The sequence below is a fragment of the Ictidomys tridecemlineatus genome, chromosome 7 (assembly GCF_052094955.1).
Source record: "Ictidomys tridecemlineatus isolate mIctTri1 chromosome 7, mIctTri1.hap1, whole genome shotgun sequence".
NCBI classification, from domain to species: domain Eukaryota; kingdom Metazoa; phylum Chordata; class Mammalia; order Rodentia; family Sciuridae; genus Ictidomys; species Ictidomys tridecemlineatus.
In genome coordinates, this window is record NC_135483.1 from 162,107,337 (window position 1) to 162,134,818 (window position 27,482).

The 27,482-nt window shown below is 38.3% G+C and overlaps 1 protein-coding gene across 2 annotated transcripts; it reads left to right on the plus strand.

The window, feature by feature from the left end:
- Nucleotides 1–8: 8 nt before the first annotated feature.
- Coq10b (coenzyme Q10B) lies at nt 9–24,562 on the plus strand. 2 transcript variants are annotated; one of them, XM_005324344.5, is made up of 5 exons: nt 9–218; nt 10,914–11,063; nt 13,637–13,829; nt 19,762–19,863; nt 23,521–24,562. In XM_005324344.5, the coding sequence occupies exons 1-5, from the start codon at nt 109–111 to the stop codon at nt 23,686–23,688; spliced, it is 723 nt and encodes a 240-aa protein (XP_005324401.2). In that variant the 5' UTR covers nt 9–108; the 3' UTR covers nt 23,689–24,562. The 2 variants fall into 2 exon arrangements, with proteins under 2 accessions (XP_005324401.2, XP_040150580.1); XM_040294646.2 differs by having other exon boundaries at nt 83–214.
- The last annotated feature ends 2,920 nt before the right edge of the window (nt 24,563–27,482 follow it).

The window sequence follows — 27,482 nt, forward strand, 5'->3', positions numbered from 1 at the left end:
GGGGCCAGCCGATTGGCTGGGAGGCCCTGGAGTTGGTCCTCCCGCCCGGCTTGAGGGCGGTGCCGCGGACTTGGCCCGGTGTTTGCGACCGGCTTCGGAGAGACGATCATGGCAGCTCGAGCCGGTCAGAAGGCCTTTACTAGGGTAGTCTCGGAGTGCGGTCCGAGGTTGGGGACGTCTGCCGCAGTCCCGGCACAAGGGTCAGCGCGGAATAGTAGGTAATAAACAATGGGGGCGCGGGGACGAGAGCAGTTTTACTCCTGGACTTGCTGAGTGGCGAGACAGGGAGATTTGGGGGTGAGGAGGAGCCGAACCCGGCGCCTTTCCCTTGACTCTGGAGAAGTGTCGGCATTTGAGGGACTCTGGCGCAGCGCCCGACGCTGGCCTGCTGTCTAGGTAGTTCAGTCTCTGGGTGGTTGGCTACCCTCCCGGTAGGTGGTGAGGCATTAGCGCAACGACTGTGGACGCATCTGATAAAGCAGTTCAGCCACAGGTGTTTGGGGCTCTTCCGATCTCCTTCCCTATGACCTGTTGCTGTGGCGGTCGGAAAGTTTTTGTTTTGCCCCGGGCTCTCGGAGTCTAGCTCAGAGATAGAGGACCTGCATCGCAGGCGCGAGACCTTGGATGAGCCCCTAGTGTCCCGGAAACACCCCAACTAGTAAGACAAAAAGCATTTGCGCGGAAGGGTTGCTCGCTGCTGGGGATTTGGGAGTTTGTGGCTTGGCGATGAGCTCCCCTTCTGTTCCTCCTGAGTGGTAGGTGTTCAGAGGCGCTTTTCCAGTTTGGGTGGAGTTTTTTGTCCCCACTATGGTACTTATAAAAACTAAATGTAGCCAACGAAGGACCTGTTTTATTTTTGTTTCCTTCCCCATTCCGCTGTAACTTAGAGGTCTTGTAACCTTGTACCAGAGTCTGTCTTCGATTTTCCTGGTTGGTTCCTTTATGGAGAGGTTGGAGTGGAGATGGAGGTGGAGAAATGAAGGATACCATATTTTTTACTAGTTTCCTTTTTTTAAAGAAAAAAATTCTTTTTTAGTTGTTGGACACAATAATTTTATTTTATTTATTTTTATGTGGTGCTAAGCTAGCACTCTACCACTGAGACACAACCCCAGCCCCTACTAGTTTCCTTTTTACTAATAACATTGTGTAGAATTTTTCTCGAAATTGGTGTTTAAAATATGTAGACAGTATGAGGAAAATTACTGTTTAAAATATGTATACAGTGAAAGAGCACAAATCTGGCCTAGCCCCAGGCCATTTAGATTCAAAGAAGAATTTAAGGAAGTAACAACGACACACACTTCCAAATCCTTTTAAACAAATTGGATAAACAAGTAAAATCAGATATAATTTACTCCTGCTTTAGGGAAATAATCTCAAAAAGTATTTCTAAACAGAATAACAATATTTTAGATCTTTTTTTTTTGAGAGTGAGAGAAAGAGAGAATTTTTTAATATTTATTTTTTAGTTTTTAGCAGACACAACATCTTTGTTTGTATGTGGTGTTGAGGATCCAACCCGGGCCGCAAGCACGCCAGGGGAGCGCCCTACGCTTGAGCCACATCCCCAGCCCTGTTTGTGTAACTCTTAAAAATATTGGTTTGCAAATAAAAGTGTTACATTAACATAGATTTTGGCCTTTATAATAGAGTATTTGAGAGAGTAGTATTGAAAGAAGGCACGTGGTGCATGCCAGGGCACTGAACCATAGCATGAACACTGACCAGAAAATCTATATTAGTTTGCTTTAAACCCAAAACTTTTCCTTTTTCTTTTCTTTGTGGGGAGGTGAATCTCCTAAGGCCTGGCACGTGCTAGGCAAGCACTCTACCACTGAGCTACATCTGCAGGTCTATTATCTTTTTTTTTTTTTTTAAAGATGGATACAATATCTTTATTTTATATTTTTATATGGTGTTGAGGATCAAACCCAGTGCCTCACATGTGCAAGGCAAGTGCTCTATCACTGAGCTATAATCCCAGCTTCAGGTCTACTATATTTTTAAAAATAAACTTTTCTCAGACAATCTACTTTTTCTGATACTGATTTATCAGAAAATTATTAATTTTAACAGTATCTGCCACATAATTAGCCTCCAATAATAAATAACATGGTATCTATGGAGTGGAAAAAGTGGGGAAAAGTAGATGAAACTGTTATAACTGTTAAAGGTAACTAAAGAATGTTTAGATTTTGTATGTTAAATTTAGCTTTTATAATCAATATAGCTAACAGATCCAGATATAATTTTTTGTGTGTGTGATTTATTTTTTGGGGGGGGGTGCCAGGGATTGATTTCAGAGGCACTCAACCACTGAGCCACCTCCCCAGCCCTATTTTGTATTTTATTTAGAGACAGGGTCTCACTGAGTTGCTTAGCATCTTGCTGTTGCTGAGGCTGGCTTTGAACTCAAGATCCTCCTGCCTCAGCTTCCCAAGCCTCTGGAGTTATAGGCATGCACCACCATTACATTAAAAAAATTTTTCTTTTAGTTGTAAATGGATACAATACCTTTATTTTATTTATTTGTTTTTATGTGGTGCTAATGATTGAACCCAGTGCCTCACACATGCTACGCAAGTGCTCTACCACTGAACTACAACCCCAGCCCTTTTCCATTACTTTTTAACAAATAGTCATGCAGCATATAGCTTGACCTTTTTTTATTGACCTCTATTACATGTAGAATAAGTGAAAGGAAAGCAAAGAACCGTGAGACTGGTGAGTGAGAAATGAAAGAGACCAGGCAGAGATACACATGAGAGTTTATCCTTAAATGGAGAGAGGCAAAACAGACTTGGGGATCAAGGCTTTTACGGGGCAGGCTCAGGGATTAGAGCCTGGTGGGTCCTAATGCAGGCGGTTAAGGGTGGGGTTGATATGAGAGAATGGTGAGCCTTTTTCAGAAATGCTCTTGGACAGAAAGTGAAATTTTTCTTACAATGGTGACTGTCACTTAAGATGGCCATCCACATGCTAAGCAAGGACCTTACATTAAGCCCATTCAAATTGTGTGTGTGTGTGTGTGTGTGTGTGTGTGTGTGTGATGCTAGGAATTGAATCCAAGTTCTGTGTGTGTGAGACAAACATGCTAACACTGAGCTAAATCCCCAGTCCCCTTTCAGTTTTTATAATCAACTAATTGTTTATTTATTTATTTATTTATTTTGTATTATAGAGCCCAAATTTGGTCTCCTTTTATTAGTTGGGCTTCTTCTTTGCATTTTGAAGCCATATTCTCAGGTATCCTTTAACTTCTGGCTGAATATTCCCAATTTCTTCAACTGTTCCTAGTTCTTTATATCTTTCAGATTTTCTCCTCCACCTCAGCTAAATTGTAGGGTCTCAAGTGTCCTTCAAGAAATTTTATTTATGTATCAATTATACTTTGCATATATCAAATATTATATATAATAACATGAGATTTCACAAGGCCACTGTTTTAGCCAGCTTTGTGGTGCCGTGATCAAATACCTGACCAGGGACAACTTGGAGGAGGAAAAGTTTATTTTGCCTCATGGTTCATTCAATGGTCAATGGAGGATACTACTTGGGGCCAAAATGAAGTAGAGCATCATGGCCAAAGGGATCTTTGAAGGAAAGCTGCTTGCTCATAGCAAGGTCAGGAAGCAGAGAGAGGGAAGTTGGAAAGGACAGCAGGGAAGATGAGCCCCTTCCAGGGCACACACCCCAGTGATCCACCTCCTTCAGTCATGTATACCAGCCCATAGTTACCACCTAGTCAGTCCATTCAAACTAGAATGAGCTGATAAGGTTACAGCTCTAATAATCTAGTTGACTATTTCTGCATTAACACAGGAACTTTGGGGGGGGGTATCACATCCAAACCATAATATTCCACTCTGGCCCCCAAAAGATCATGTTCATTTCACAATAAAAAATGCTTCTAATTCATCTTCAAGAGCCTATAGTCTTAACAGTTTTAGTATTACCCAAAAGCTCAAGTCCTAAGTCTCCTGTGAGACACAAGGCACTCTTGGCTATGAACCCCTGTAAATCTCAAAAGCAAGTTACATAAATTCAATATACAGTGGCACCAGGTAAACATTCCCATTCTGAAAGGGAGAGATAAAAGACAGATAAAAGGAATGGTGGTGGGCATGCCTGTAATCCCAGTGATTTCAAGAGGGTAAGGCAGGTGGAGGATCAAAAGTTCAAAGCCAGCCTCAGCAAACTTAGGCCCTAAGCAATTTAGCAAGGGCCTATGTCAAAATGAAAAGGGCTGGGGATATAGCTCAGTGGTTAAGTACCCTGTACCAAAAGAAAGAAAAAAGGAATGGGGCCAAAGCAAGACCTAATCCCAGCCAGGCTAACAGTTTTTATAGTTCTACCTTGAGTATCTGGGGCACATGGTGACAAGAGGTGGTTTCCCAAGGGTTTGGGTGGCCTCGCCCCTTTGGCCTTGCTGGTTGCAGCACACAAGTGCTGTCTTTCAGCTTGGCGCCAGCAGCTCTTCTTGGCAGACAGTCCACATTATTGGCATTTCTAAATTTCTGGGGTCTCCATTCCAGTTTTGGCTTCACTTTCACAGCTTTACACATTGCTGCCTTCGGGACAGCCTGTAGGGATTCTTGTGTGTGTGTGTGTGTGTGTGTGTGTGTGTGTGTGTGTGTGTGTGTGTGTGTATTGGTGCTGGATGTTGAACCCAGGGCCTTGTGCATGCAAGGCAAGCACTCTACCAACTGAGCTATATCCCCAGCCCTGGGATTCTGGCTCTACTGAAACCAGAGTTTTGAGATGAAACTAGATTCCCTGCTTCTGCTGGCAGATGAGGTTTGTGCAGTCTGTAGGCCTTACCAATTTCCTTCAGTATTCTTACCTGGCAAATTTAAAGAGTAAAATCCATTGTCAATAATGAAGAGTGAGATTTATTTAAGTGAGAAGAGATAATCTGATAGCATTATTAGAAACTGAGGTCGTGTGAAGGATCCCACCCCCTCCAAGTCAGAAAGATTTCAGATATGTTGCTTAGAATAACAGGCTTGAGTTTATCGAAGGGACTGGAAAAGGGAAATGGGACACTCTGAAGGGAGTGAGGGACAGTGTGCTTCTCCTACACTCCAGTTTTATTGAGGGTCCCAGAAAAGTTTCCAGAGGTTCTCACCCAAGTCCACCTCCTGACTTTTGACTGACAGCAGAATGATTTGAGACTTTGGGTCCCAGAGAAGTTTCCAGAGGTTCTCACCCAAGTCCACCTCCTGACTTTTGACTGACAGCAGAATGATTTGAGACTACTGCTACAATAACTCTAGGTCACTGGTCCATGCTGACTGGTTTTAATTGGATCTTTAGCCATACATTCTTATATTCTTACAAAGCTTATGGTTAGGAAGAATTATCCTTATCTCTCTGATAAGGATAATAATAAGTTCCATGATCTGATCTGTGAAAAGGGTCACAAAAGCTCCTCCTTGAGGGTAACTTGAGTTCCTCTTATCAACATTATTTTAGGTCTGCATTTCTCCTGCAGATAACAGATAGTTTGCTGAGAAATGTGACATATCCTGTCCACTTCAGTTGGATAGGGCTGTAGGTAAATTGCTTCTTAGAAAAGAAAGCATGAGCCAGATAGGCATGGAAGTACACGCCTGTAATCCAAGGGCCTTGGAAGACTCACAGGAGAATCGAGAGTTCAAAGCCAGCCTCACAATGGCAAGGCACTAAGCAACTGAGTGAGACCCTGTCTCTAAATAAAATACAAAATAGGGCTAAGGATGTGGCTCAGTGGTTGGGTGCCCCTGCATTCAATCTCTGGTACCAAAAAAAAAAAAAAAGAAACAACAGCATGTAAGGGTCAGCATAGTGGGCACATATTAAAGAATTCTTCTCTTAACCTCATGTTTCCATCAGTTGCATCAGCCTGCCCCCTATCACTACTGTACTTTGTCTGGCCTCTCAACCCTTCTTTTAAAATTATAGTGGAAACCTTATAACCCCACAACTCCATCATCTTGTATTCCTGTAGAACTAGCACCATGTGATGACACCAAGGTCTGCTGAAAGCTTGCTCAAGAGCTGGGCCCTCTGGAATTATGACTCTATGGTCTCTCGGTGTCTGGGTAGCTGAACAGGGTGAAACACCTTGCTAGGCTCCCTTGTATATGTTGGGCACCCCATGATATCTTCTCAAAGGAATTTTACCTTCTATACTATGGAGCCTATAGTGGATGTGGTCTTGCAAATTTCTAAGATGCCCTCAAGCCACCTTTTCTATTGTGCCGCAGTCTGGCTGGGCACAATTCAGGAGCCACTTGTCAAAAGAAACAACTTTATTTTTAGAACACACTAACACCTCACCACACAGCTCCTCAGGAAAAACCCTCAGAGCCCAACTGCCACCACAGGCTTCCCACAAGCCTCTCAACCTCCCACCCTCCTCCTGCTCTTGAGGCCATTGGCTCAGTTGCGTGGGCAGAGCCAAAAAAAGTCCCCCAATGAGCAGCTCCTTAGTCTGAAAGGGCCGGGAAATAGCCCAATGAGCATCACCGCAGAGGAGCCAATCAGCTAGAACTTGCTGGGGCCGCTGTGAGCCAATCATCAGCCGGCAGCTGGAAGTTTGCTGGGCCCCCTTCGGCTGTGGCTCTCAACACTATTGTCTTGGTGAAGTACTTAACATCCTAGTGGCTGTAATCTTGTTAACAACCATATATCGACCTTGGTCCTAGGTATCTAAGTATTTTTCTGGTATAACTGAAAGTTTTTTCTGCAAGTTTTCGAAATCTTCAACTCTGCCTTGTTTTCCTTCCTGTGTGTGTGTGTGTGTGTGTGTGTGTGTGTGTGTGTGTGTGTGTGTTTTGCTGGAGATCAAAACCAGAGCCCACACGTTCTAAGGAATCACTCTACCACCAAACTACATCACCAGCCCATCAGCTCTGCTTTCTGTTCCTGATTCTCACAGCATACCTGTCTAAAAACTGATAGCAATATCCATGCCATCTCCTGAATGCTGTGCTGCTTTAACATTTCCTCTGCAAATTAGTTCTATTACCGTTAACTCCAGCTTCACCGAAAGTCTTAGGACATGGGCAATATGTAGGCAAGTCTTGCCAGAGTATAACGTAAGTGGTCTCCAATTGCATTCCCAGAAGAGTACTTATTCCCCTCTGAAATCTCATGAGCACAGTCCTTTTTTTGTTTGTTTTGGGTTTTTTTTTCTTCTTTTTTAAATAGTTTTTGTTGTTCTTTTTCTTTTTATTTTTTTTGAGCACAGTTCTTAATTCTATTGGCATTCTGGTTTTCTGAGTTCCCACCAGAATTGCTCATTAAGCTCCACTGCAGCTGGGTATGGTGGTGCATGCCTGTAATCCTAGCAGCTTAGTAGGTTGATGTAGGAAGATCGTAAGTACAAAAGCCAGCCTCAGCAACTTAGCAAGACTCTGTCTCAAAATAAAAACCAAAAAGGGCTGGAGATGTGGTTCATTGATTAAGTTCCCCAGGTTCAATCCCTGGTACCAAAAAAAAATGAAATAAAATAAAAATTAAAAAGCTCTGCTACAACATTCTAGGGTTTTTCCAGCCTGCATCACCAAACTTTTCAAAATTCCTCCCACAAATCATTTTCAACTGCTTCTGAATCACATGATCAAGTTAATTAGAGTAAAAACCTCACTCTTGATATCAATTTCTGTTTTAGCTGACTTTGCATAACTGACAAGAACACCCAACAGGAACACTTAAGAGGTGGAAAAGTTAATTTTGCCTCATAGTTCTATGGTTAGTAGAGTCCACTGCTCTGGGCCCACAGTGAGGTGTGGAACATCATGGCCAAAAGACCCTGTGGAGAAAAACTCCTCAGCTCGTGGCAGTATCAGGAAGCAGAGAAAGGGAAGGGGGAAGGGGCTGCAGTGAAGATGAATCCTTCCGCGCACACCCCTGGTGGTCCACCTCCTCCAATCATGCCCCACCTGCCCACAGTTACCATCAAGTCAGTCCTTTCAAACTAGGAAGAAATAATCAAGTTATAACTCTCATAATCTGGTCGTTTCATCTCCAAATATCTCTGAATTAATAACGGGAGCATTTGGGTGACACCTCATATCTAAAGCCATAACAGCTACCCTATTTCCTTTTTTAAAAAGTAATTTGCCAGGCATGGTGGTGAATGCCTGTAATCCCAGAGGCTCGTGAGGCCAAGACAGAAGGATTGCAAGTTCAAAGCCAGCCTGGGCAATTTAGAGAGGCCTGAGAAATTTAGTGAAACCCTGTCTCAAAAAATAAAAAAGGGCTGCGGATATGGCTCATTGGTTAAGTGCCCCTGGGTTCAATTCCTGGTACCAAAAATAATAATAGTAATTTAAAGATTTGATTTAATGAAATATCACTTTTTTTCCTCCTCTGCTGGTACTGGGATTTAATACAGGGTCATTTTATCACAGAAGTACATGTGTCCAGCCCTTCTTTTTTATATACCTTTATTTTATTTATTTATTTTTATGTGGTGCTGAGGGTTGAACCCAGGGCCTCGCATGTACTAGGCCAGCACTTTACTGCTGAGCCACAACCCCTGCCCCCATGTCCAGACCTTATAATTTTTATTTTGAGACTAAATTGCCCAGGCTAACCTTGAACTTGCAATCTTCCTGCCCCAGCCTTCTGAGTTGCTGGGATCACAGTTGTATGCCACTGTGCCCATTGAAATATCACTCTCATACTTGAAGCTCTTCAACAGCTGCTCATTAAGAAAAATTTCATCCAGGTATGGTGGGTTTAGCTCAGTGGTAAAGTCCCTGGGTTCAATCCCCAGGAACCCTTTCCTCAAAATTTTTTTTCAGTTTTTTGTAAATTGCTTTTTCTTGGCCAGCAATATGCACCATGATCCAACTACTGTCTCCAACATTATTTCTTGCTACTCTCTTGGCATCCATACTGCTTCTAAAGGATCAGTCTCTTTTCATCTCTTGATACTCCCAAACTCTTTCCCTGTAGCCCAGAATGCTATAGTAGTGTTACCTATCCCTCCCTGCCCCCCCCACACAGGAAAATATCTTTGCATATTCATATTTGTACACACATTTATTATGTACCAAATTACCTCTTTTCTTTCTCTGCAAACTCCTTTTGTATTCTATCTTAACTGAAATAGAACTTCAGAGGGCTTCCTAGGATACCCTGTCCAAAGGAGGTCCTGAGGTGCTCATTAGATGTCTCTACCACTTTCTTTTTCTTTCTGATATTTTTTTTAGTTGTAGATGGACACAGTATCTTTATTTTGTTTAGTTTGTGTGGTGCTCTACCACTGGGCCACAACCCTGGCCCTCTACCCTGCTTTCTTTTCTAGTACTTTTTTTTTTCCTTTTCATTTTTGGAGATGGGGTCTTGGTGTCTCACTGTGTGGCCCAGGCTGGTTTCAAACTTTTGGGCTCAAATAATCTTTTGATCTCCACCTCCTGAGTAGCTGGGACTACAGGTGTACACCGCACGCTCAGCTCTTTTCTGGTACTTGTTTTGAATCCTCAACTAGAATATAATCTTCATAAGGTTCTTATTTGTTCTTTTTACCATCAAATTCTTAGTGACTATTACAGTCTAACACAGAATAGGAGCTCAGTAAGTATGTGAATTGATAATGAATATATAGTAGTGTTTAATAGATTGCGATATTCATATTAGGGAAAGTTAAAATAGCTAGGTGAACAAGACATTTCTTTTCTGGAAAGTGATACTTTTTGTGCCAGAAGTTTCTAATCTAACTTTTAAGCTGTTGTTTTTGGTTTTCTTTTCTTTCTTTTTTTGTATTTGGGATTGAACCCATGGGTGCTTAACCAATGAGCCATATTCCCACCCCTCTTTATGTTTTGAGACAGGGTCTTACTAAGTTGCATAAGGACTTCACTGAGTTGTTGAGACTAGCCTCAAACTTGTGATCCTCCTGCCCCAGCCTCCCAAGTGGCTGGGGTTACAGGTGTGAGCCTGGTGTCCCAGCTATTTTTAGTTTTCTTAATGGTGCTTAAGAAGCTTTATTTTTCTGGCCAGGTGTGGAAAGCAGTGACAGTGTCTGGGAGACCAGTGTCTGAGATTGGGGTCCCCTGATGACTTCATGGCTGTGACATACTGAGAAAGTTTCTGTGCAAAGGCATAGGATGCCCAGTTGCTATGGAGATGTCTTCCATGCTAGAGTTTTATCAGCCTCTGCCTTATTCCCAGGCACAGCAGCTCCTGGGAAGGAAGGAACTTCCTTGCTAAGATAACCACAATGTTTCACCAGTTCCGCTGCCCCTGAATCTGCCCGGAATTAGTAACTTTAAACAATGCACTTTCTTGAGAGCTGCACAATGCTCCTAACATTGCACATTGTAAGGAGGAAATAGCCACATACTGTTGCTAACTCTAACTTTCATGAATACAAAGAATAATGCTTGCATAGTCTTTAATCTAATATATATATATATATAAAATAAAGATTGCTGGTGTAATTCTTTAGACCTGCTTCTCCATCAGAGAGTAGCGCTCCATCCAACTCCAACTTTATCTTCAAGATCTACATTTGTTGACTCTATTTCTTCCATTCTCCCATTGCCCCTTGCAGGAACCTGCTAGTTTGGCCACAATAGTCCAGGCAGCCAGGCAATAGTGGCACATGCCTGTAACTTCAGTGACTGGAGAGGCTGAAGCAGGAGTATGGAACAACAATTTAGCAAGACCCTGTCTCAAAAATAAGCAGAAAAGGACTAGGGATGATGTTCAGTGGTAAAGCTCCCTTGGATCCCCAGTAGAAAAACAGATTTATTTTTATCTATGCCTGTGTGTGTGTGTGTGTGTGTGTGTCGTTTTTTTACTCTAAAATTACAAAGTCTTAAGAAATATGATAACTTTTTACAGTCTCTATAATTTGTGCTTCCTCTTAATTTTTACTGTCAATCTAAATTGGATGATTTTTTTCTTTTTAGATATTTAGCTTCCTGTGGTATACTGATGAGCAGAACTCTTCCACTACATAACTCAGTTTTGCCTAAGGAGATATATTCAAGAACTTTCTTCAAAATTGCTTCACCCTTAATAAACAAAAGAAAAGAATATTCAGAGAGAAGAATTATAGGGTTTGTATATAATAATAATTCTACTAAAAGAACACATTCACAGTTTTTTTAATAAAGTATTGTGCCTCTTTCTCTCCAAATTATTTTCTTAGACTAAACTGCTTTTTTATATTGGTTTTTCCATTGCCCCTTGCAGTTTTATAAATATTTGTTATTGAATGATTATAAGACAGATTTAAGCCTTGACATAAAATGAAAATAATTTATGACCTGCGTTTCTGTATGTTGTATTTTTGCCAATTCTCGAGAGAGTTTAAACAAAGAAAGGCTCAAATTTGGTTGCTTCCAAAAACACTTTTTTTGTGATTTAGGTTGTGATTTTTTTTAAATTACTATATCATTTTGGGGTGAATCATATATTAACAGTGTTGAGTCTTTATAAGCAAAAGTACTATATATCTGGCTTATTATTCAGGTTGTATTTTATATGTGACAATGGAGTTTTGCTGTTTGTTTTTTTATTTAAGCCCTGAGATATTTTTGTAAAATTTATTTCTACATATTTTACATTGCTATGCTAGTGTTTTCTAACTAGTTTTGGTTAATATAGGAAAGCTATTGGTTTCTAATTATTTCCTAACAGGCCACCTTACTAAATTTTGAATTGCTTCTTCTGAATTGATGTTTGTATCATCTACCAGTCGATAAATTTGGTTAATTTTTCAGCACATATGCTTTATATTTCATGCTCTGATTGGATGTTTTAGCTATTATTTTCAGAACAGTGGTACATAATGTAGCATCTCTGTATTATTTCTTACTCTAATAGACTTGCTTCGAGTATTTTATGATCTATGGAATTAATCATAGTTTTTCCTTTTTTGCAAGGAATGTGATTATAATTGTAAAATTCTTTATATTAAATTATTCATATATCCCTCAATTAGTTGCATTTGATCATTATATCTTTATAATATATTTCGGATTCTGTTTGTTGATATTTTTCTTCGGAGTGTTTGCCTCACTACTTATAAGGAATGTTGGTATGTAATTTTCTTTTCATGTTCTTTTATTAGCTTTTGGTATTAGGAGGTTATGCTGACTCATTAAAAGAACAGGAGCCAGAAGTGGTATTGCATGCCTATAATCCCAGCTACCTGGGAGACTGAGGCAGGAGGCCAGCCTGAGCAAATTAACATGACCCAATCTCAAAATTTCAAAGACTAGAGTATAGCTCAGTGGTAAAGTGCCCCTGGATTTAATACCCATTACCCTAAACAAAAACAATAAGAACTAAACAGTAGGCTTTTTTTTTTTTTTTTTTTTTTTTTTTGGTATTCTAAAATAGTTCATTTTTTTTTTCTAAAATTGCAGCAGTATTACCTGCTTATATAAAAATAATAACATGGAAGCATATAGTCTAAGGAGTTAGTCTATTTTAACCTTCCTTTTTTTCTCTGAGTTGATGTTAATTATTATATCCTTCCAGCACTTTTTAAATGTATTCATTTGACAACTATTGACAATTATTTTTAGGAGAAAACAAATATCAAGTAAGTTTAAATTGAGGAACACAGTGTATTTGTATACTTTTTTGTTAGTTGTAGATATTTTGCTTTATAATGTGCTTTTCTCATTAATAACACGCTGTAAACTGTGCCTTAAAATATATATTTGAGGGCTGGGGATGTGGCTCAACTGGTAGTCTGCTCGCCTGGAGTGTGTGCGGCCCGGGTTCGATCCTCAGCACCACATACCAACAAAGATGTTGTGTCCGCCGAGAACTAAAAAATAAATATTAAAAATAAAATTCTCTCCTCTCTCTCTCTCTTATCTATCTATCTTTAAAAAAAAAACAACATATATATATTTGACCAAAATTTTAAAGTAACCAGTATAGAGTCCCATAGTAATCTTTTATTATGATTCATTAAACATTTACTTTTTTGTTTTTTTACTTACTAATTTAGCAGTATTGGGAATTGAACCCTGGGCCTTGCACATGCAGTGCAAGTGCTCAACCACTGAGCTGTATATTCCCATCCCCTTTTTGAATTTTATTTTGAGAGAGGGTCTTACTAAGTTGCCCAAGCCTACCTTAAACATTTGTTGATATCTATATACTGACAAAGATTTGGGTTGCTTCCATTTTTTTCCACCCTTTCACATCAGTATTGAAGTAAACATCTTGGTTTTGTACATTATGGGAGTATTTTTGAATGTTAAATTGCTGAAAGTGAAATTCCTGGCTCCAGTAAGGGATTATTAGTCATCTCAGACCAGTTCATATTATGCAAAGATGTAGATATAGTGGCTGCAAGACTTTTCAATTTTAAAGTTTTGTTGTTGTTGTTTTACTATAAAGTCTGAGTTTTTAAGTACTGGCAACTAGTGAAAAATTGAAAAAACACATCTTACAGCCAGATTCAACCTATGAGCCACTATATTGTGACCTCTGCTGTATGTGTCTATGTAGAGCCCTTCTAATTTCTGTGTTTTAAAGTCATTCATTCTATAGTATGGTTCAACATACATGAAAAATTATTTATGAGTAACTTTTTTCATGTTCAATTTTAAATGTATGTATATCATATATAATAAGCAGTTAATGCCCCTCATCTTTTTTTTAAAAGATATTCGATGGAGGAAATGTATGATGTAGTATCAGAAATGGAGGATTACAAGCATTTCGTTCCTTGGTGCAAAAAATCAGATATAATATCAAAGAGATCTGGATATTGTAAAACACGATTAGAAATTGGATTTCCACCTGTGCTGGAGCGATACACATCAGTGGTAACCTTGGTGAAACCACATTTGGTAAAGGTAATAGCTTTGTTTTTTGTTTGTTTTTTTCTGTTTCCCCAAACAACACCAAATAGTTTAATGTCCTAAAGCATAAAAGGGTGTCTCTAAACCAGGAGGAGAGGAAATGAACCATTTATTTTATCTCCTAATTGTGCTATTTTATATGCAATGTTAGCATTATCCTTTTCCTTTTTTTTTTTTTTTCTGTTGAGGTCTAACCACTTAGGAAAGATCACTTGGGTTACACAAGTGAGAAATAATTTAATCTTTGTACTATTTAAAAATATATATTTTGAATACTGGGGGAAATTTTAATACGTATTTTTTTTAAAGTTAAAGAATGAAAAGTGGTAGAAGATGAGGAAAAGTAGAAAAGATACAAATGTGGGGAATATTAACATTGTTGAGGTCCTCCTGCCATGTAACAGGAATTGAAATGCCAGCTCCTGTTACCTTGTACTAATCATCTTACCCTTTTCAGAGAAGGATACACTTGGAAAAAAAAAAAAAAAAGAAACCTAGACTTAAAAAATAAAAAATTGGAGAATTCCAAGGAGTAATACTTCATTTCTTTCAAATTCTTACCTTGTACTGGCGAAAGCTTTTTTTTTTTTTCTGTTTTTTCAGAACCCAGGAGTGCTCTACCACTGAGCTACACTCCAGCTCTTTTTATCTTTTTATGTTTTATTTTTCAGACAGGGTCCCTTGGTCACCCACACTGGCTTTGAACTTGTTTTCTGCCTGCTTCAGCCTCCTAAGTAGCTGGGATTACAGGCATATGTCACTGTGCCTAGCTAATGGCCTTTTATTTTATTTTAATTTTTTTTTTTTTTTTTTTTAGTTGTGGATGGACACCTACTTTTATTTTTGTGTGGTGCTGAGGATCGAACCCAGTGCCTCATACATGCCAGGCAAGTGCACTACCACTGAGCCCCAGCCCCAGCCCCAGCCCCAGCCCCAGCCCCAGCCCCAGCCCCTTTACTGGAGCTCTTAATGCTTTAATTGCTCTTTTAATTCTTACAACAGCCTTTTGAGGGTCAAATCTTATTATTCCTTATCTCCTAGAGCAAATTAAGGCTTGGAAGAGTTAGATAACTTGCCTAGAGTCAAAGAGCTAACACTTTAGTTTGTCCAAAATCAGTGAATTATAATCTTAAATTTTTATTGTTCTCTGACCTCAATCTCTTACCATTTCAAGCTCTTATAACTTAAACATTAGTACTTTATGCAGCATCTAAATAAAGAACTCTTAAAAAAAAAAACCTAACCACTCTATCCTCTGACTTTCTTACCTTCTCTGGCTTCTTAAAATATACAGGATAAAGTCAATCTCTTTATCGTTGCACGGGGGCCCCCTCCCCTTAATTTTCAGATATACCACATATCTTAGAGTTCCATGATTGCACCAAATAGTACTTGTTCCACAGCCATGTGTTTTGGCATATTGTTCACTCCTCTACCTGCAGTGTACTTCTCTCCTTGCCTATTAATCCTTCAAATTCCAGCTGTCTAGTGTTATATGCTCCCTTTCTTTTCATGTAAATCATCAGTCCTACCTCAGTGATTCTTCTGGGCTTTGTATGTACTTTATTTCTCTGTCATATTTTTTCCACTGGATTTTTTGGACAAGATTGAAGAACTTGAGGGAAGGGACTCTATTTTTAGTTGTCAATGAATCTTTGTTTTAATCATTTATATGCAGTGCTGATAATCCAACCCAGTGTCACGCACATGCTAAGCAAGCACTCTGCCACTGAGCCACAACCCCAGCCCCAAGGGACACTGTCGTTTTCCTCTCTGTGTCCTCAGCACAAACAATGTGGCAATCAGTCCTTTCATATGAAGCTATCACTACCTGTATTCTTGGACTCCTGAAGATCAGAGATGTTCATAATCATGTTATTTTCAGCACATATGAGGAGAATGGATTTTTTTAAATTTTTCATAATAACCTATATGATCATTGCTATCTAACTTTTATGAAGCTTAAGGAGATTAATAGCCCTAAAAAAATTCACACTGTAGCTGGGCACAGTTGCATACAATTCAGGAGGCTGAGGCAGGAGGATCACAACTTTGAGGCCAAACTGGACAACTTAGTAAGACTCTGTCTCAAAGAGTTGAGGATGGGGCCAGGGTTGTGGCTCAGTGGTAAGATCGCCTGCCTAGCATGCATGAGGCACACTGGGTTCGATCCCTGGCACCACATAAAAACAAACAAATAAAATAAACGTCTTGTGTCCCCCTATAACTAAAAAGAGGTGGGGATGACACTCAGTTTTTTTTGTTTTGTTGTTGTTTTGTTTTTTTAACCCATGGCCTTGTGCATGGTAGGGAAGCACTCTACCAACTGAACTCTATCCCAGCCCAACACTCAGTTTTAAAGTGCCCTTTGATTCAACCTTCAATACTGTATTCCAAACACTTTTCCATTATAAAAAGCTGTGTCACTTTATATACAAGTTTATTTTCAAAGATATAATTGAGAATAACCCAGAATTGTGTGTGCTTAGCTTTCAGTTATCCTTCAGTTCAGATGTTAGATTTTAATACTTAATACATATTTGTAACATATAGTAATAATCATTATAACAAGGGAACAACAGAAGCTGTGTTACATGTCTATGAATTATTAACTTACTAAAATGTGCCTATCACTTAATATGTCAGTATTTCTAATCTACATGAATCTATAATGGTCACAAGCCCTTGGAAGTTTTCAGATTTAACAGGGACAACAAACATTTCAAATAATCTGACTTCCTGGTTTACAATATAAAAATTTTGTTTGGGTTAGTGTATTTGACAGACTTGGTCAATTTACTTAGAACAACCAGTAGAAGGTCATTATAATAACAGGTGCATCTGTGTTAAATATCTCTGCTCTTAGGGATAAGGTCTTTGGTAATATCATTCATGTCAAAAAATACCAGTAAAAATCCATGTGTCCTTGGACTACATCATTGGTGTGAGTGCACACTGCCATATTTTGTATAAAAGTAGTCAGAGGGGGAGGTATTATAGTGAGTATTTCCAACAGCTGTTTTTCCTTCAGTGTTAAGTTTCCTGTAAGCTTCTTATGTGATTATAAAGAAGGGCAAAATGTGTTATCTTTTCTGGGTTTTTTGGCTGTACTGGGGATTGAAACCAGGAGAGCTTTACCACTGAGCTACTTCCTCAGCCCTTTTTTTTTTTTTTTAATTTTTTTTTTTTTAAATACAACTGCAGCAAATTTCTTGACTCTGACAATGTTGATAACTTATTGTTAAGAGCAATAAAACATAAAGTAATGCAATCCATTATTTATAGAAGAAAATTTATGCATAGACAAACATTTAGAAAAACAGCTATCAATATATTAACATGCTTACTTTGAGTGGTGATATTACAGTTGTTTTTTAAATAAAATTTGAGTAGACTTTATTTTTTAGAATAGTTTTTAGACGAAGTTAAGATAATACAGAGGGCACTCATATATCTCATATCCATTTTTCCTATTATTATTATATTGCCTTAATAGATTACATTAGTTACAACTAATGAGCTAATATTGAAATATCATTATTAACAAAATCCATACTTTGTTCAGATCTCTTTCATCTTTTTCTAATGTTCTTTTGCGGTTCCAGGATCCATTCAGTATATGGTGGTATAGTTAGTCATCATTTTTCCTCAGCTCTTCTTGCTTTTGATAGTTTCACTTATTCCTTGTTTTTTTTTTTTTTCCATTTTTTTTTTTTTTTTTATTGATTGTTCAAAAGCCCTTTTTATTTTGAAACAGGGTCTCACTGAGTTGCACAGGCTTACCTCGAACTTGGCATCCTTCTGTCTCATGTCCCGAGTAGCTAGGATTGTAGACGTGCACCACCATGCCCAGCCAGAATGTATTGTCTTAAACTTAAATTACTGAAATAATAAGATTTCATTATAGTTTTTTAAAAAAATTTTTTTAGTTGCCAATGGATTTTTAACTTTATTTATTTATTCATATGTAGTGCTGAGGATCAAACCCAGGGCCTCACACTGCTAGGCAAGCACTTTTATCACTGAGCCACAACCCCAGCCCCATATTTTTTATTTATTTATTTTTTTGAGACAGGGACTTGCTGTGTTGCCCAAGTAGCCTTGAACTCCTGCCTCAGCCCCCCCAGTAACTGGGACTACACATACATGCCACCATTCATTGTAGATACTTACTGGTATTAAAAATTAGAGTTGGCAGTTATTGAACTATACATGTATGGCTAAAAATTTACTTCTCTCCAGTGACTTAGCATAATTCACCTATTAGTTAATAGTATTTTAATTATTAGTATGTTAATATGTCAAAATTAATTTTTTTTCTTTCCTTTTTTTTCCAGTGCTGGAGGTTGAACACAGGGTCTTATGTGTGCTGAGCAAGTACTTTACCACTGAGCTAGATCCCCAACCCTATATGAATTTTTAACATTCACTGGTTTCCACTTTTCAAGTTAAAATAATGTTATCATTTCTTTTTATAAACATGTGAATGGAGCACATAAATGCTTTTTTAGCTTGGGTGCTATTGATCTTTTTAATAATAATTTTACCATGTTACTGGCTGGTAATTCATGTTGATAATTCATTCAAGAGTGTGTAGGTGAAGAGAAAGTTAGAAACTGCAAAAGAATTTCTGCTTTGGCTCCAATATCTATGGAGAAATTCAGAATTGAGTCAGAGAAATGGTCCTGTGTTCTTTGTTCAGAGGGGCTACAACTGGGAAAGAAAAAGTAAAAAAGTACTTGGAGGAAAAACAGTTTATCTATGCAAGTCCCGATTTTGCTAATGTGTTTGTAGTGATTATAGCCTTAGGGGAAGGGCATTCTAAATTCTTGAGGGGAATCTATCACCAAAGAAAAAGGGATAACGAGGCTTGATTATTGACTTCAGGATATGCCCAAAGAGCTGAGGAGGAAGTTGTACACTTGGAAACAGTCTGCTGCTAAAGGAAAGTGATAGGTATTCTTGAAGTCAATTGTTTACTAGTGTAATAATGCCCAATAACATCTGAGGGTTTTAGGTAAAAAAGCTGAACTGGTTGGGGTGGCACAATACTGTAATCCCAGCTACACAGGAGACTGAGGCAGGATTATTGCAAGGTTGAGGTCAGCCTGGGCAATTTAGTAAGACCCTGTGTCAAAGGAGCTGGGGAGGGCTGAGGCTCTAGCTCAGTGGTAGAGCGCCTCCCTTGCATGTGTGACAACTTGGTTTGATATTCAGCACCACATAAAAATACATATATACATACATACATACATTGTGTCCATCTACAACTAAAAAATTAAGAATTTTTAAAAAATTAAAAAGGCACTGGAGATATGGCTCATTGGTATAGAGCAACCCTGGGTTAATTCCCAATACTACTACTACTACTACTACTAATAATAATAATAATAATATTAAAAATAAAGAAGGGGAAAGACTAAATATGATTAACAAGAGAAGTTTGGGTAATAGAGAATTATAGAATTGTTCTAACTATACCAGGTACCTTATAACCATTTTATCCATCTCGTAGAAATGGTATACAGCAGGTATTATTTTACATTTCAAGGAAATATGATATAAGAGTTTAGCTTTTTCAGGATCCCTTTTAAGTGGTAGATCTGGAAATAAGCTTCCAAGAATATCACTCCCTGTTCTATTGCTAGAGGAGAGAAATCTAAGTAGTATAGTGGGTAATAGCTATGAAAGAAAGAAAAACTGGCAGTCTTGGGAATTCTGAAAGAAAAGAAAAAATAACTAGTTTTGGTTAAAAAGTTCCTTCCTAGCATCAAGCTGTTAAATATCTTCATCTCCTGTGGTCTGACCTATAAAAATCAAATTTTTTTCTTTGAAAAAAAAAAAAGGTAGACTCTTATTAATCCAAAAGGTGCTTAACTGTAGTTTTTTTGTTTGTTTGTTTTGTTTTGTTTTTGTCTTATTCTAGGCATCCTGTACTGATGGGAAACTTTTCAATCATTTGGAGACCATTTGGCGTTTTAGACCAGGTCTTCCTGGCTACCCAAGAACTTGTACCTTGGATTTTTCAGTAAGTTTCTCAAAAAGTCCTTGATTTGTTTCACATATAAAGTGAAGTGAGTACTGAAGTCATGCATAGAGATAACCAAAGCTCAGTTTTTTAAAAATCTCAAATTTCTGAGTATTGATTACATTTTGCTGCACCAATGCTATGAACATTTTTTTCTCTGTTCTAATCTTGCAACAGTGAATATTTCTTTCTCTCTTTTCTACGTTTTACAGATCCATAGATTTTAAGATATATGCCTGGGCTGAGGATGTAGCTCAGTAGTAGAACATTTGTCTAGGATGCATGAGGTGGGTTTGCTCACCTGTTTGCAGAAAAAACAAAAAACTCCACATGCCATGAATTTACTATATCAGTTAAAAACATTTAAACTTAGTAACAATTTAAAATTGATACCAAATTAAATCTATATATTGCATGTTATATGTAGAAATGAAGAATAAAGGAGAAACTCTGATTTTAGAATCTAGGGACTCATAATTTTCTTCTTATCACTTTAAAAATAGAAAACTTAAAGCCTCCTATAAATTTCTTTGGCAGCAGGTAATATAAGTTGTTCTTTGTCTTGCAACTTAGAAACTCAGGCATTGAATCTTTTTGTTTGTTTCCTGCTACAGACTGAACTCGGGTTATTGACCACTGAAATAAATCCCCAGCCACTGCCCCACCTTTTTTTTTTTTTTTTTCAATTTTAAGACAAGGTCTTGCTAAGTTGCTGAGGCTAGCCTAGAACTTGTAATCCTCTTGCTTCAGCTTTCCAAGTTGCTAGAATTATAGGTGTATGCCACCATGCCCAGTCAGGCATTGAATGCTAAGTTATGCTGGTGATCCAGGTGTACAGTGGCACACATCTGCAATTCCAACAACTCAAGAGGCTGAGGCAGGATAATTGTAAGCTTGAGGCCAGCCTCAGCAACTTAGTAGGACCCTGTCTCAAAAAATGGGATGGGGATAGCTCAGTGATAAAGCACCTTTGTGTTCAGTACTCAGTGGTAGTGAGCTAGGGTTGTAGGTCAGTGGTAGATTGCTTACCTACCATTCAAAAGGCTCTGGGTTCAGTCCTCATTACTAAAAACTAAACAAACAAAAAAGAAATGGTAAAAATTTTGGTTAAATTGTTTTATTTTTGTTTTCGGCTCTTTCTCATTAAAACATTAGTAGGCGGGCTGAGGATGTGGCTCAAGTGGTAGTGTGCTCGCCTGGCATGCATGCGGCCCAGGTTCGATCCTCAGCACCACATATACAAAGATGTTGTGTCCGCCGATAACTAAAAAATAAATATTAAAAAATTCAAAAAAAAAAAAAAAACATTAGTAGGCATTGTGTACTCAAGGTCCTGGGTTCAGCCCCCAGCAACTTCTCCCTGTCCCCTCCCCCACACACACTCACACACAAAAAAAATAGTGGACCTTTTTTTTTTAATTTAAAAAAATTGTTTTTGTTATAAATGACAGCAGAATGTATTACAATTCATATTACATATGTAGAGTACAATTTTTCATCTCTCTACTTGTATGCAAAGTATATTCACACCATTCATGTCTTTTTCATACATGTACTTAGGGTAGTGATGTCCATCTCATTCCACCATCTTTTTTTAACCCCCTTGCTCCCCCCCCTTTTTAATTTATTTTTCAGTTTTAGGTGGTCACAATATCTTTATTTTACATTCATGTGGTGCTGAGGATTGAACCCAATGCCTTGTGCATGCTAGGGGAGCACTCTACCACTGAGCCACAACCCCAGCCCTATTCCCCCTCTTTGCCCTATCTACAGTTTGTCTAATCTTCCCATGCTCCCGCTCCCAACCCCACTGTGAATCAGTCTCCTTATATCGGAGAAAACATTTGGCATTTGTTTTTTTAGGATTGGCTTACTTCACTTAGCATTATATTCTCCAACTTCATCCATTTACCTGCAAATGCCATGATTTTATTCTCTTTCATTGATGAGTAATATTCCATTGTGTATATATACCACATTTTCTTTATCCATTCATCTATTGAAGGGCATCTAGGTTGGTTCCACAGTTTAGCTATTGTGAATTGTGCTGCTATAAACATTGATGTAACTGTGTTCCTATAGTATGCTGTTTCTAAGTCTTTTGGATATAGACCGAGGAGTGGGATAGAGCTGGGTCAAATGGTGGTTCCATTCCCAGTTTTCCAAGGAATTCCCTCTGTTAATTTCCTGATTTTGACAATTATACTGTGGTTACGTAGGACATTAAGATGGAAAAATCTGTCCAGGAGTGGTAGTTCACGCTTGTAATCAGGAGGTGGAGGCAGGAGATTTGCACACAAGTTCAAAGCCAGCCTCAGCAAAAGCGAGGCACTAAGCAACTCACTGAGACCCTGTCTCTAAATAAAATACAGAATAGGGATGCGGATGTGGCTCAGTGGTTGAGTGCCCCTGAGTACAATCCCTGGTACCAAAAAAGGAGGGGAGGAGCACTGGGGTTGTGGCTTAGCAGTAAAGTGCTCACCTAGTATGTGCTAGGTGTGCTGGGTTTGATATTCAGCACCACATAAAAATAAATAAATAAAATAAAGGTATTGTGTCCAACTACAACTAAGACCAAAAAAAAATTTTTTTAGAAAGAGGGAGAAATCTGGGTATGGGTACATGGGATTCTTTATACCAGTTTTGCAACCTTTTTATAAAAATACAATTATTTCAAAATGAAACTTTGAGCTGAGATCATAGCTCAATGGAGGCACTCGGTTTGATCCTCAGTACTTGGGTGGGGGGAGGATGAAAAGTTAAAACATTTTAAAATCTAGAGGGCATTTGGTCGTTTTTAAAAAATGTTTCTCGGGCTGGGGCTGTATGTAGCTCAGTAGCAGAGCACTTGCCTAGCATGTGTGAGGCACTGGGTTTGATCCTTAGCACCACATAAAAAAATAAAAAATAAAATAAAGGCATTCTGTCCATCTACAACCACAAAAAAATTTAAAAAACAAACATACAAAAAAATATTTCTCAAAACATTTGCCTTGGGCTGGGGTTGTGGCTCAGTGATAGAGTGATGCTTAGCACATGTTAGGCACTGGATTTGATCCTCAGCACCACATAAAATAAATAAATAAAATAAAGGTATTGTGTCATCTACAACTAAAACAAAATTTATTCAAAAGCAAACAAACATTTGCATTGAATTCTGGCTACTCGTATAAGAGACAATCACCTGCCCTTTCTGCTTTGTGGTTGAGTCATGCATGTGTGCACACAGGTGATCTCCTTGCTGCTATTTATCATTGGAATGATGCCTATGAGAACAGTCACTTCCCTTCCTTATTCCTTTTGTGAAGTAGGATACATCCAAGAAGTATACATTAATAAGAACAGTAAAACTTTTTCTAGTCTTCTCCAGCTTATTCAAATGTAGGCTGTTAGCTCTGAAACGAGATGCATTGGCCTTGTTTTTTTTTTTTAAAGAGAGAGAGAGAGAAATTTTTTTTAATATTTATTTTTTAGTTATTGGAGGACACAACATCTTTGTATGTGGTGCTGAGGATTGAACCCGGGCCGAATGCATGCCAGGCGAGTGCGCTACTGCTTGAGCCACATCCCCAGCCCACATTGGCCTTGTTAAATTTATTTTGCCAGCAGTTGTGCATAATGCAATATTCTAAAACAATTTTTAACATTTTCTTACAGATTTCTTTTGAATTCCGCTCACTTCTACACTCGCAGCTTGCTACTCTGTTTTTCGATGAAGTTGTAAAACAGATGGTAGCTGCCTTTGAAAGAAGAGCATGTAAGCTGTATGGTCCAGAAACAAGTATACCTCGGGAATTAATGTTTCATGAAGTTCATCACACATAAAGAAAAAAAAACTGGTGTCACCTACTTTTAATTTTAGTTCACTTTTAGGAAGTGCTTTCGTGGTTTATTTTCAGAAGTCAGAAAGCATTTGCTAAACCCAACTTTGATTATAAACCTGCTCCATTGAATATTTGCACATAGAATATGGACCCACTTGTAAGTAGAATTATTTCTTCAATCAAGTATAATTCAAAGTAATGTGTACATCAGCAGGTTCTGCATTTATAATAATGGGATGTCATCATTATTGCCACAATATTGACATTACTCTTCTGTATGGAAGTTGAAACTGTAAATTTAATTCTTTTAATTATCACCTTACTTGAAAGAGATTAGTTGAGAATACTCCCTCTGTGGAGCACTTCAATATATATTAACCATATCATGTTTAAGTTATTATATTCAGAGTGTTTGTAACTTATTGCTATAGGGCCTGCCATATGACCTAGAATATTTGAGTAATCATCATATATTCAAAGTGAAAAACTTTGATTGTTCATATGGGTAGTAGTTGATAATTCACTGTTATTGTGAGATTAGCTCCCAGGTAAACACTGAAGGTGTTTGTTTGGTTTTGTTGTTTTGTTTTGTTTTGTTTGGGTAAGTGGTCCAGAGCTTTATGATACTGAGTAGTAGTTTGCAGCCTTCTCCCAGGTTTTGTGTCTACTCTTTCAATAATGCTAATCACGTGTTAAATTCTGTCTACCACAGTAAGCAACAGATGAAAATAAGTTGGTTGGTATATCTCCAGCACTTTGCATCCCTGTTTTCTATTTATTGCATGTATTCACTTTCAGTAATATATTCCAAACATATTTTTTTAACAAATCAATATAAGAACTGAAGTAGTAACTTAATAAAGTTAATTTGTCTATTTTTTGTACAGTTATTTTGTTTATTGAAATATTACTATGTTGTTTCAAAGTATATATTATACTGTGTTGTTTGAAAGTGAAGTGTTATAGCATTTCATAACAAAAATACTTTTAGGGGCTGGGGATGTGGCTCAAGCGGTAGCGGGCTCGCCTGGCATGCGTGCGGCCCGGGTTCGATCCTCAGCACCATATACCAACAAAGAAGTTGTGTCCGCCGAGAACTAAAAAATAAATATTAAAAAATTCTCTCTCTCTCTCTCTCTCTCTCTCTCTCTCTCTCTCTCTCTCGCTCTCTCTCTCTCTCTCTCCTCTCTCACTCTCTCTTAAAAAAAAAAAATACTTTTATAGGAACAGACTATGAAAAATCTGGGTAAAATTCAGTCTTCCTTTAATCAATACTGATCTCCTTCACTCTTTTCACTCCATACACACCACCCTCTGGCGTTAGGTTAGTGCTACTAAGTTTTATTTTCTTGGATCAACAATCACTAATATGTTTTTATTTAAAGTGAGTGTGTATGAATTTGTTCAGTTAATCTTTTTTTGAGTACCTGCTTTCTCTAAGACACTGACTATATAGTGGTAAAGAACTCACATGGGAGTTTTGCTGTGCTGTCACACAAGTAAAACAATATATTCTCATTTATAGATGAGAAATCTTTCCAGAGAATAAGTAGTCTGCATATAATTATGTACCTTTTTTTTTCTTTTCTTTTTTGCAGTGCTGGGAATCATTAAACTCAGGGCCTCCCATGTAGTAGGCAAGTGTTTTGCTACTCAGCTATACTCCCAAACCCCCCAATTCTTCTTTCTTTTTTGTACCAGGGATTAAACAGAGGAATGCTTAACCACTGATCCACAGCCACAGCCCTTTTTAGAGATAGGGTCTCACTGAATTGCTTAAGGCCTCACTGAGTTGCTGATGCTGGCTTTGAACTTGTGATCTTCCTGCTTGAGCCTCCGGTTACAGGGGGGCTCCACTGCACCCAGCCCAAAGTTTTTCTTAAATTGCAAAAATTCATATATGCCCTATACTGGATTTTTTCTCTTTTGATGGAAATAAAAACTTACCATTGCTTTTACATGGTATCATAGGTAAACTTTTAGATTCAGAATCTGTCATTGGGATGTAACTGGGCTAATATGAGAATATGTAATGGCATTTTGGTCAGGGAACTCAGGAATACTGAACTGTTGCTTTGATCTAACTATTCCTTTGACCCAAGAGTTTCCCTAGACATGGGCAGGATAAGCACAGGAGAGAAAAAAGGACAGCACTGGTTTTAGCCTTGTCCAGGTGCTCATTGGTTCATATAGCATTTCAAGGATGTTCTAAATTTGGGATTAAATTTAGTTGCCTGATCTAATTTCTCAAGTTCTAGGAGTTGGTTTTAGTAGTTTTCTTGCTTAGATTAACTATGGTGTTTCCTTTATTTATACAGCACCACAATGGTCATTTGAAAGGGATGCTAATCCTGAGGCTTAAGCCCAAGTTTAGAGTGCCAGAGTTATCTATCATTCTATAGTTGATTGTATTCTCCAGGGAATTCTGTGCTCAGCCTCTCATCAAGGATAATTTTGATACTTCCCTTTATTTCTCCTACCTCATCTACAAGAAGAGTTCAGAAGACTGTGATGTGTAGATCTCTGGGATTTCATGGGGCTACCCACATAGATTTTCAGGACTCAAGTTTTTAGGCACTTAAAATTTTTTTGATGCTGTGTGTGGTGGTTCTCACCTGTAATCCCAGCTGCTTGGGAGGCTGAGGCAGGAGGATCGCCAGTTTGGGGCCAATTTAGTGAGCCCATATCTCAAAATTTTAAAAAAGGGTTGGGGATATGGCTCAGTGGTAGAGTACCCATTGGTTTAATTCCCACTACCAAAACTTTTTTGTTTTGTTTTGTGTACTTATATAGTACTATGTGTTAGACATAGTAACTCTTTCAAATACATTCTATTATTATCCCCATTTTACATACAGTACAAAGAAAGAGATGGAGAGGTTAAGTAACCTTGACTAATGTCACAAGAAGTGGTAGAAACAGGTTAAAATCCCCACATCACTGGTTCCTGTATCTTGCCTGACCTGGTCCAACAGTCTTGAGACCAGGACTTATTGATTTAAAATTTGTCATCTGTGCTTTCCATATTTTTTTCTTTTTTCTTTTTGGGGAGAGGGGCCATTACCAGCGATTGAACTCAGGGTCATTCAACCACTAAGCCACATCCCCATCCCTATTTTGTATTTAGAGACAGGGTCTCACTGAGTTGCTTAATGAACTCGGGATCCTCCTGTCTCAGCCTCCTGAGCTGCAGGGATTATATGCATGCACCACCATGCCCAGCCACATATTTTAAGGGGAAAGAAAACACCAACTTTATAAACTTACCTGGTCAGTGGTATCTAAGATTTATAGCAGTGGGATTGCTTGGTAAAATTATTCTCTCTGTAGAAGGAACTTCTCTTCCTTGGTGTGGTGTTGGTTTTTTTTTGTTGTTGTTGTTTTTTACTGTTTGAGGACCCGAGGTTTGTGGCTACATCTTCCATCTTTTTACTATGGAGAGGACCCAAATTATTTCAGAGAGGCTAACTCTTTAACACCATCCTTGTAGTACCAACTTTACACTTCTCCTTTGGGAGATAATAGACTTCTAGTGTTCAAGTCACTTGAACACAATTATTTGTAGGCCAAGCCTTTATCTTCCTGCTCCAATCTGAACTGGTTGCTCTCTAGGATGTTGTTCAGCTGTAATCTTAGGGATTTCCTGCAGTCGTTGTAGGATTTCCTTCATCTCTCTAATTTTGGGCCCCTATTTCCTGAATCTTTTGGCCTTTTTAAATTTTTATTTACTCCCTAATGCTGAAGGAAATCCTTTTGCGGCTTTCTGAGAAAGGGTGACTGAGAGCTAGATTTTTA

Coding starts and splice junctions, on each gene's coding strand:
- Coq10b (XM_005324344.5), top strand. CDS start 109: ATGGCAGCTCGAGCCGGTCAGAAGGCCTTTACTAGGGTAGTCTCGGAG. Junction 219..10,913: donor GGGTCAGCGCGGAATAGTAG/GTAATAAACAAT, acceptor TTTTCTTTTTAG/ATATTTAGCTTCCTGTGGTA. Junction 11,064..13,636: donor TCAGAGAGAAGAATTATAGG/GTTTGTATATAA, acceptor TTTTTTTAAAAG/ATATTCGATGGAGGAAATGT.